Genomic DNA, 11,787 nt, shown 5'->3' on the forward strand with positions numbered 1-11,787 from the left:
GAACCCTTTGTGGTTCGACTCCGGCGCCACCGCCACACCTATTTCTGCCTTATAACACCAGTGTTAAGCGCTGCTGTTCTGGTTTGTAGGGTGTGGTAAGGAACATACTTTTCCGAGGCGTTCCAGCTTAGTCCTTAAGAGTAGCGGCGCGTCTGTGGCCGACCTCAGGTAGGAATATCTAATCCTATCTGGGATTGATTACAGATGTCCATGGGCGGCAGTAGCAACTTACCGTTAGGTGGACTGCTCGTCTGCTACTCTTATATTATATGAAAATCCACAACTGCGTATATTCTATCGCAGGAAATGTGTATCAATTACATTTGTAATTTATACCAAATTAATCATATTAAGGTTAATTTATGTTTGTTTTAGGTAATAGGTAGGTCTGGGTCTAATGAAAAGAAACATTAATTTAAACAAAATGATAATTTATTTTCTTTCATATTAATTTCATATCACAATAAAATACATACGAGTACTATAAGCAAAATCACAGAAAAAATATAACATACTATACATTTTATTACTTGTGTATATTATCTACAAATACAAAAAAATATATATTTTGGTAAAATACAATACATATATATTTTCATATCACATTACATAGTTATTATTGTATTATATTAAATACTATTTATAAAACATTAAGTATTATTTAAAAATATATATATAAATACTTGTATGTAATAAATAAATCAACTATAATTATAATTTAATACATATATACAGATAAGAAATACATAATAACAAAATATACTTTAAATAAATTGTATACAAAATTGATAACTGAAGTAAAATATACCTATATATGGAGAGTTCTTATAAAATGTATATTAAATACAATATTAAAATGTTAATTTAATTATCATAAAAATAATAAATAAATATAAAATATATGACAAAATTAATACACAGAAAAATATATAAGTACAAATATAAAAGCTAAAGTAACAAAATAATAAATAAAAGCATTTACTAAACTTAATGAAAACATAAATATAAAGAGTCTTTGCGAAGCAGTCTCATGCGCATTATACATGTAAAAATAAAATTATACCATCTATAAATATACATAAAAATGTATAAATAATACAATAAATTTCATTTAAATAATACTGCAGATACTGAAGGAAAGTAAAAATTTTAATGCAACTAAAATAAATAGTAATAAAATCGTTGGTAAACACACACACTCAAATAACTTATAAATGCATAACATTCCTCATAAATTACAGTTATACAATAAATAAATTTACATTCACACGCTTAATGTTTAAACCGGTTACAATGTTTACAATTATAACTTATACAAACATTTTATATAATGTATAATTCGTTTTCGACATTGATTTGAATAATGATTCATGTAAGATCGTATCGTCGCATAGTCACATGTAGTGTGTGTTACATTTTCACGACACTATCCATACTAATATTATAAATCCGAAAGTAACTATGTCTGTCTGTCTGTCTGGTTGTCTCTTCTTCACGCCTAAACCACTGAACCGATTTTAATGAAATTTTGTACAAAGATAGTCTGAAACCCGAGAAAGGACATAGGATAGTTTCTATCCCGGAAATCCCACGGGAACTAGGGATGGCGATCTAAGATCGATTAATCGGATGATGATGCAAAGTTGAAGGTACGAATTATCAGTTTTATGTATGTTAGTATGTTATATTTATTAACGCGGGCGAAGCCGCGGGCAAAAACTAGTATAAGTATATAGCAACGAGTCACGGTGTGATGTCGTATCGTACGAGTATGTATGGTTTTTAGTCCTTACGACTCCGTATCCGAACTCGATCTCGAAACCGGACTCGAAATCCGTTGTCCAAAGTTTGGAATATTGTTTAGTCCAGACATTTTTGTTTCTATGTTTAGTACGGCTTCCGATTATTAAGTTGTATTAATTTTACTGACTAACATGACTTCCGATTTACCATGAATCATTTAACCCTCAAATCAACGTCTCCTGGCCTTCAAGTTCCTCCCATACCCCGAATGTCCATACCCACCAACGTCTTCATGAGCAGTGGAGTGGGAGTGACTATGGGTGTATATGGGTTTGGAGACGATCTCGTACGTGGTGGACTTGCCGCCTGATGATAACGACTTGATTCCGATGATGGCGGAGAGGAGGAGCGACATGAGAGCGGTCATGAGCGCCTTGCCGGCGAGCAAGGCCAAGCCTCCAAGGCCGATGGACATGAGGGTACCTGAAAAAAAGAGAGATTTAGTAAACAGGAGGTAAGTGCAGAAACATCAGATGATGCAAGTACTTGAGCACATATCTTGTTAGTTATTTTTATTCGACAAACAAAATTCTTTGATGATTTGTTAACTATCAGCGAGCATCTGCTACTACACATGGGTGGGTTTCAGATTTGAGTCTAGGGACATAAATAATCCAGGTTATGAGTTATCCGTGGACCTAATTTCATATAAATCGTTCAGTTGATTTTGTTGTTGAATAAACAATCAAACTTTCATTCTTCTATTTCTGCTTAACAAAAGTGTAAAGCGTTGGTGTTTTCAAGTTCTAAGGTTGCGATGAAATGAATGTGGGACCATTCCATATCTATTTACTCCTTATAGGAAATAATGCATCCGTAGCCGACATCTGGTAGGACTCTACATTTATCTTAGGTTGATTGCAGATGTCTATTAGCTATAGATGCATTTGCTGGACTGCATCATATTACATTGTATAAGTATAAGTAGTAAACCGAAGAACAATTTCGTTAAAACTTGCACAGTCAAGCACGGGGTCTAATTCATAACTATTAATGAACAATATCAAGCCAATGGTGATATCTACCACGATGTTCATATTTTCACGATATCTAAGTCAAGTTCAAGATTTAGGATGGAGTCTACTGTGCTAAGTATGAATTTTGTTTTATATGAAAGCGCAAATGGATTTGCTCTCCACCTGATGGTTAATGATCATCACCGCCAATGGATTTATAAGAAACTGCATATAGAGCTGGTACTATCTGAAGCTAATGCATTGCCATTCCTGTGGACTAACATGGTTGCCTCTCCACTCCACCAAAACGCAGGACTGCTCTATGCTAGCACTAGGTGTGGTGGTACCTCGCAGGATGAATCATCCTGGTGGTACTACCTTACTTATTTGAGAAACGTTTACGAATTAAGCAGTGATCTATAAAAAGAGTTGCACCCGATCGCTGACCAAAGAATGCTTCACCGAACAAAACCGTACAATTACCATTAGTATCATCAACTTGTCGCTATGACCGTATGATCAATCAATACAACAAACCATGTTTTAACCGTCACAGTAAAACAAAGCCACGCGACAGAGAAAAGTGTCATTTTCCTATTATTTCTCTGCTCTGTTTAACCACCGTTATCAGAGCTTCGAATAATTAACTTTCACACGATAATATAAGGTTTAAGATGGAACGGGAGATGCTGCGAGATTGTCCAAAGCGGTCAATTTGTGTTATCTTTAATCGACTACATTGTAGAGTTTGTGGAGAAATTATGATTTTGCATTTCTTTTTTATTTAAAGTTTTGGATTATATTATTATTGGATTCAAGAGAGCTTGGTGTTCAATTTTTTTATATTTAATGTAGTAGTAGCAGACGAGCATGCAGTCCATTCGATGGTAAGTGGCTACTGCCGCCCATGGACATCCGCAATCAACCCCGATAGGATTAATATTCCTAGCTGAGGTCGGCCACAGACGTGCCGCTACCCCTGAGGACTAAACTGGAACGCCTCGGAAAAGTATGTCTCCCTTTCTACACTTTTCATTCCTTAACGCTGCTGTTATGAGGCAGAAATAGGTGGTGCTGCCGGAGTCGAACCACAAAGGGTCCTACAACCTTCTGATGGTAGTGGTCGCTGTTCATGGATATCTATTTACCCCATATAACAATTAAGTTGTACCTGAGGTACCTGAGGTTTTACGCAGATGCGTTGATGCCCCTAGGGACTAAATTGAAGCGTTTGTAAAAAAGATCCTTGATTATCCATATTATGCAAACAAGAAATAGGTATGACGGTGGTGCCTTTAAATCACGAGCTAGCATCTACACGGTTTTTACAAGAGAAGGGCTGCCGTTTGCAATTAATTCCTTATATTATATTGTGTGCAGGACTAAATTCTTCTTTACATTGTAAGATAATCTCATAGATACTTGATTATGCTTGTTTTTATGATTTAGTATTTTGTAATATCATGCTTATAAGCTAGAAAAATATTAAATTAATTGTATCCTTGGCCGTTTCGCATTTTTTTATCACCTACCATTAAGCTTTGAAAAAATATGGGGCTATTATTCGAAAAAAAAGCCGTTTTAAGTTCAAATAATTCATTTTTTTTAATACTGTTCCTGTAAAACAAGTTAGTCCTATCCATATTACTGATCTCAACGGAACAAAACCGTAAAAATCTCGAAGTTGCATGCGTTTTTGTAAATCATCAGACGGTTATTTTTGGTATTGAGTTAATTTCACGCTTATAACATTCAGTGTTACATAAGTTCGATTTTTATTTCGAAAAGTCTTCTGTACTATTCGATTTACATGAAAAATGATTCTGTTGTTTTGTTAGCTGGTTTTCAAAAAAGAATTTAAACTGCAGTTTATATGCTAATTTAGTTACTCTTTATTGTTGTTATGTGTAAATACTTCATGTTAATTTAAGTTGTAAAGTAGTAATCACATTATAACTTTGTTTAGTTTTGGTTAAGATGCGTTGATATCTTTCAGTGTTATCTTTTTAGAATTGTTATTTATTGTCTTACGATGCTTATGGCATGATGGGATATGACTATAAGCATCTAATAGGTTGCGATAATAAACCTGTACTCAAATTTGTATTCTGTTAGAAAATTTACTAAATATTTTTCAAAATAGTACGTGAATTTTGTTAGTTAATTTTTTGCAACCATTTTAACAATTTTTAATTTAGCTGTACCATGGGCATCATGGCCTGGTATCCGAAATTATCGTAAATACCCTGTCCACTCCACCTACCTTTCATCATGACCGCTGCAGCCAAGAGACCACCCATTCCACCCTTCTTGCCGCCCAGGCCACCGCCCTTGCCTCTCGCTTCACCGATCAACGCCCTAGCTTCCTCAGTAGCACTGTCATCCAAAAGCCTCAGCTTTACTGAGTGGCTGTCCAAATAACTTCCAAGTCTGTACAACAAATACTTGTCCAATCTTTCATCAGGCTTAGAAGGTAAGGATCTCGCCAATTCCGCGGCAAATTCATCAGTTTTGCTGCTATTTTCACTCTTTTCTTTAACCACACTTACTCCTGGGAGTAATTGGAGTTCATCTTTCGAGCTGAGTTTTTCTAGAACTGAAATTGCTTCAATCTTCAAACACGTAGGACTAAAAATCCCGTTCGTGCAATCTTTCCCCATTGCTTTAGCAGCTGTCTCCATAGTCGGTTCCACTGAATTTTGTGTCGCATCTTTCAGTTCTGGGTTTGGCAACGCCGATGCCATCGAAATACACAATATGCATAAGCGATACATTTTAACGCGTCTGTACCGAAACAAATGCGGTTACAATTTGATAAGACGATCCACCGTTCGCCTTTTATATGTCTCACATAGTTCGATGATTAGTACAGAGTACTCAAGTCCATTATTTTCATAGAAGGCTGATTGCAAAAAGTACGGACGAGTTACCGTAATTTACTCTCTCTCTTAATGGTTTAGAGTTTCATTTTCAAGTCACATAATCGGCATGGTTTTGGCTTATTACCGCAAGCAACCACCGTAGTAAAATTGGTAAAAATGACTTATTTATTTTACCATAATTTATTTGTTACTTTCGATTATATGTCTTTTAAAAATGTGTATCTCTTGAAAATTTACATGTTCGTTTTAAATTTTTGAACTCCAAAGAATTATTAGAGTTTTCTGATATCTTCAAGAGTAAAAAGGGTATTGAAAGTTTATTAAATTAAACTTTTTTATCATCACGACAAAAAGCCGTAACAGTGATTGATTCGCGCGACGACATTGTTGTCATTGGACATTATGTTCTCAGTTACTTTCTTTAAGCTCAGTTCAGATTAACTGCGGACGGTAAGATTGTTTACTTATTGACACTCGTAAAGCACGTGCCAGTATTTACTATAGAATAATAGACTAATTATGTAAAAAATTGGTTTTAAGTGATTAGTTTCAATATATAGCAAGCTATAGAATCGTACTAGATTCATTACTTGTGAACGAATTTATTTTTTGCATCCCTTAGATGTAAGTTAAACATAACTCGATTATCTTATATTCATGAATGAAATCATTAATTTCATTTAAAATAACATAAAATCTATAAGAAACTCCTTGACACAGATCTACAAACAAGTATTCTTTTTCTACCAGTATTGCCGCAAATTAAGTATCATTCCATTTGCCCGTTTAGAAGCCTATATTGGTTCTATACACGTAAGGTTAGAAAATAATAATATTTGTAGACTTCGGTGGCATCACCGCCACACCTGTTTTTGCCTAATAACAGCAGTGTTAGGCGCTGCTGTAGGCCGTTTTGAAGGGTGTGGTAAAGGAGACATACTTTTCCGAGGCATTCCAGCCTGATCCTCAGGGGTAGCGGCGCCCTGTGGCCGACTTCAGGTAAGAATATCTAATCCTACCTGGGGTTTATTATAGATGTCCATGGGTGGCAGTAGCTACTCACCATTAGGTAGCCTACATGCTCGCCTGCTACTCCTAAATTATAAAAAAAAATCCTGTCGCACCACGACCACATTACTGTTCCTATTTCTGCTTTATAACTTACTCATCTAGGCTTATGACAATTGTCTTAAGCTACTGTGGTCTAGTTTAAAAGTTAGGGTTACATGTGCGTCATTTCAATTCCGGAGTAAAACTCATCAATAACAAACTTCCGGGAATATACCAATGCTATATTAAGTTGTGCTGGTGCTCATGGGCGGGCGGCAATACCTAACTCTAGTGGGCTCTATGGTCGTTCACCGATTTTTATTACACACATTACTTTCCAAAAGCAATGACAGTGTAGTGGTTAAGAAACTCAGCCTCTTGATCGAGAAGTCCGAAGTTTCAATCCCATCGCTCTGAGTTTTTAAAGTTATGTGCGTGTTAGAAATTAATTATCACTTGCTTAAACGGCGAAGGAAAATATTGTAAGGAAACTTGAATAAGTACTTGAGAAATCTTAAAAAAAAGTTTTCAAAGGCATGTTAAGTCTACCTATTTGCACTTGGGTAGCGCGATGGACTATGGCCTAATCCTTTTTATTCTGAGAGGAGACCCGTCCCCAATAGTGAGACAGTAATGGGTTGATGATGATTATATTGATGATAGTACTTTCAATACCTACGAAGGACTAAATAATGTTATAAGATATTCTTAGACTTACCTTTCATCATCGCAGCCATTGCCAGGATACCGCCCATTCCACCTCGTTTCCTCTTGCGACCTTCAGTTATCAGCTTTTCTTCATTTCCATCATCCAACAGCCTAAGTTTCACTGAATGAGTGTCCAGGAACGTGCTCATTTGGTACAGGAGCACTTTATCTAGCTTCTCATCCGAATCCGCTGCTAACGACTTAGCTAGAACTTCGGCATTTTCACTGCCTTCCTTGATAAGACTTACTCCCGGGAACAGAGCGACTTCTTCCTTAGCGTTTAATTTTTCCAGCAACGAAATAGCACTTCGTTTGAGGCACACAGGACTAAATATACCATTTCCACAACCAATTTTCACTTCACTAGCCTGTGTTACTGTTTCTTGTTTGTCCGTGCTTGGGAATGCTAAAGCACTGGTTAAAGACGCAAGGACGATGAATAAAAACATGTTGACTGAACGTCCACTGACATCAAACTCCGAATGTGATATGTTATCACATGTTTCGGACTCTCTTTTATATTATTTGATGGTCAATTCACTATCATGAGTGCGTTTTGATCGTTGGCTACTTATTTGGGTGCTTTTGTTAGTACTGCCAAATATATTTTAGACTTTATTACTGAGAGGGAAAGTATAAATCTCATTACAGTTGAGATGCATTGGACCGGCAATAGAACTTATTTTAAAACTAACAAATTTGCTCTGCGATCATTAGATGAATGTTTGTGTTTTTTGTCAAGTCAATTTCGGTTTTGTAGTCAAGGGACTAAAGTTGGTTTTTGTTTGTTACGAATTCTGACGCGTTCTAGTGTGATTCTTGTTTTTATAAATGAAATATTATTTTACGCTTGCTTAAATTAGGTGCTCCGAACTAGCCGGCTTCTTGTTTTAAAACCTTAATTTATTCGTAAAATGAAACTACATTGTAAATATTCTTTAACCTGCACTTACTACTATCTTGTATACATATAAAATTCTCGTGTCACAATGTTAGTTACCGTACTCCTCCAAAACGGCTTTACCGATTTTCACCAAATTTTATATGCATATTCAGTAGGTCTGAGAATCGGCTACAATCTATTTTTCATACCCCTAAGTGATAAGGGTTGTTCACCCTCAACATTTTTTTATTTATATGGCAACACAACGTTTGCCGGGTCGGCTAGAAAAACTATAAAAGAGTATATGATCACAGTACTCTATGAACAAATGACTCAAATTGACGATTCCTAATTTCAGACATGCTCTAAAGTAATAGAGCATGCGTGTTTCTGACGGAAATCCCAATTGTGTCGCTTACTTGGAGGGTTAAGTCAATCTTTATGAAGTCTTTGAAGGTGGTAGAACCCTTTGTGGTTCGACTCCGGCGGCACCACCGCCACACCCATTTCTACCTAATAACAGCAGTGTTAGGCGCTGCTGTGTTCCGTTTTGAAGGGTGTGGTAAGGTAGACTGACTTTTTTGAGGCGTTCCAGCTTAGTCCTGAGGCGCATCTGTAGCCGACCTCAGGTAGGAATATCTAATCCTATCTGGGGTTGATTACACATGTCCATGGGCGGCAGTAGCCACTTACCATCAGGTAGACTGCATGCTTGTCTGCTACTCCTTTATTTAAAAAAAAATCTACCTAACTACATCTTATAAACCAGAACGCTGCTGCATTAGATAAAGTATTCCACTAGATATGTCTAAATACTATGAAAATAACTATACCTAAAATTTACCTATTTAAGTATTTGAGATTTTTTAAGTTATTACATTCCATCACTTATAGTACAATAGTTGGCAACTTTATGATATAGCTTATTTATTTTTATGACTTAGATCATTAAAATCTAGTGAATCGTCGATTATAAAGTTGTGTTTCTTTAGGATGAGTAGCCTTATATATTACAAGCTCATGCTCGTATGTATGTGGCTACTGCCTGTACTACTTTTTCCTTGGTCATCTGTAAGCAACCCGAGCTAATATGATTACACTACATGATGTCGGCTACAGATGCGTTTCTACGCATTGTAGCCTCGGCTAAGTACGCATACATAACAATACTAAAACTGCCGTTGTTAGGCAGAAAAATGTGTGGCGGTGATGCCTTCGTCGTACCACGTACTTTTCCGAGGTATTCCAGCTTGTCCCTCAGGGGCATAGATAAGTATAGATATATAACCGCCTTGTAATTGAAGGAAGCCATTGAATGACTTAAACGGCTCACAATTCTGTCAGCCATTTAATGTCTGTCATGGTGTGATTTACGCGGAACAATGCTGACATGTGCAGTTAAGACACGAAATAGAAAAAAAGTGCGAAGAAACATCGTTTCATTCGTAAGTGATCTAAAAACTACATTTTTTTTAATATTTTCAAACACGTTAAATGACAGTGACAATTGTCAAAAGGTTACATTCTTTTGTTAGGAGCGAGTAAACTTTACTTATCTATGGTCAGGGGTAACGACGCATCTGTGGCCGACCTCAGGTAGGACCCTAATCTAATCTGGAGTTGATTACAAATGTCCTAAGGCGGCAGTAACCACTTACCATCAGATGAACTGTACCCTTAGTATGAGGTTTTACGTTTTTACAAAAATGACTATTTTTGTGTTTGTTTACGTATTTGGCCATACATTTCCAATCAGCGCCTCTAGCGGATTATATTAGAACTGATTAAAAATATATGGGAAAATACGTAAACAAAAACAGTAATTTTTGTCAAAACGTAAAAACTCATAATAAGGGTACTCGTTTGTTAATACAATATTATTAAAGTAAATCCTATTACAAAAGCGTCCAACTCCCGTCATATAATTGCCAGGGCACACAAATTGTCGTGATTCGGGCCCAGAAAGCGAGACGTGTGGTTAATGACCACCTTTCTCGTCTGCTAAACATCTTCACGACACATCATTTGATGAGAGGTAATAAAAGGGTTCGGTGTACATAGGTCCATCGGTTATTAACCTATAAATAGAAAATTATATATAGCAGTGATAGCTTAGTGGTTAAGGAATTTGGCATCTTGATTAAGAGGTCCGAGGTTCAAATCCCAGGCACACAACTCTCAATTATTTACGTGTTAGAAATTAATTATCACTTGCTTAAACTGTGAAGGAAAACGTGAGGAAACCTGCATACTTGATATTGATTTGAGATTTGAGATTGATGTATAATTTAAAAAATGTTTTTTCAGGATCATATCAAATGAGCGTGTAATACTCATCAGTAATCTTGTCTAGATAGGATTAGTCAAGTCCCGAGCAACGTGACCAAACCAAAACATAGCAGCGCTTAACAAGGCAGGAAAATGCTTGGTAGTGGTAATCTACCACCTATAAAAATGTTTTTTATAGAAGAATATGTTGGAAAATAAGCGAAGGAGCTGATATTTCATACTATTGATGGTTACAAATGGCGGTTCGGGTCCTAATGTATAGCACCTATGATTTTATGAACTCATTAGATAGTAATTATCACTGGCTTATCGACTTAAGCAAGATAAAGGTTGCAACCCTAAACAGTTATAATCTAGTATTAAGAAACTTAGTCATTCAATGAAGGGGATTTTCGAATCCTAGGCACGTATGTATATCTCATTTTTAAAGTTATGTGTGTGTTCGAAATTAATTGTCATTGCTTAAATGTGAACAGAATCTTCGCGGGGAAACTTATATTCCTGACAGTTCTTAAAAAGGTTTCAAAAATGTGTTAAGTCTATCAATTCGCACTTGGCCAATGCGGTAGACGATGGCTTTAGCCCCTCTTACTCTTATTTATTTATTTATTCATTTATTTAATCATATTTACAGCTAACATTACAGGTTTATACCTAATGCGAGATTCTTTGAGGAGATTCGTGCCCAGCGTCACATCAACGATACATTATTGTCCCACTGCTGGGCACAGGTCTCCTCTCATAATGAGAAGGGTTAGGCCATAGTCCACCGCGCTGGCTAAGTGCGTATTGGCAGACTTCGCATACCTTTGAGATTTTAATTTTTTGTTTTTATAAATCTCTCAGGTATGCAGGTTTCCTCGCGATGTTTTCTTTCACAATTTAAGGAAGTGATAATTAGCTTCTAATACGCACATAACTTTAAAAAATCAGGGGTGCATGCCTGGGATTTGAACCTCGGACTCCTCGATCGAGATGCCTAGTTTCTTAACCACTCGGCTATCACTGGTACACGTGCCCAGCAGTGCGACATTAATGGGTTGATAATGGGTTGCCATGAAATATGAAACTTATTAGGCGTATAAACGTCAAACAGAAAATAACATAGTACACATAATATAGCAGATAGCTAAATTAAGTTATCAAGCCGTCATATTTTCATCGTAGAATCGTAAAAGTAACAAAAGAAAGTATTTATTGAGACGGAAAGTGGTCA

At 36.2% G+C, this 11,787-nt stretch overlaps 2 protein-coding genes across 2 annotated transcripts; both read right to left on the reverse strand.

The window, feature by feature from the left end:
* Positions 1 to 1,729: 1,729 nt before the first annotated feature.
* Positions 1,730 to 5,765, reverse strand: LOC140746862 (uncharacterized). Its single transcript, XM_073078979.1, has 2 exons — positions 5,023 to 5,765; positions 1,730 to 2,226 (listed from the first exon to the last, which is right to left on the reverse strand). The coding sequence occupies exons 1-2, from the start codon at positions 5,531 to 5,533 to the stop codon at positions 1,973 to 1,975; spliced, it is 765 nt and encodes a 254-aa protein (XP_072935080.1). The 5' UTR covers positions 5,534 to 5,765; the 3' UTR covers positions 1,730 to 1,972.
* Positions 5,766 to 6,068: 303 nt separating this feature from the next.
* On the reverse strand, positions 6,069 to 7,848 carry LOC140744674 (uncharacterized). The gene is made up of 2 exons (XM_073076287.1): positions 7,410 to 7,848; positions 6,069 to 6,082 (listed from the first exon to the last, which is right to left on the reverse strand). The coding sequence occupies exons 1-2, from the start codon at positions 7,846 to 7,848 to the stop codon at positions 6,069 to 6,071; spliced, it is 453 nt and encodes a 150-aa protein (XP_072932388.1).
* Between the last annotated feature and the right edge of the window lie 3,939 nt (positions 7,849 to 11,787).

This window comes from Epargyreus clarus, unplaced genomic scaffold (genome assembly GCF_041222505.1).
Source record: "Epargyreus clarus isolate Ecla_fem2 unplaced genomic scaffold, WU_Ecla_fem_2.2 ptg000002l, whole genome shotgun sequence".
Classification (NCBI taxonomy): Eukaryota; Metazoa; Arthropoda; class Insecta; order Lepidoptera; family Hesperiidae; genus Epargyreus; species Epargyreus clarus.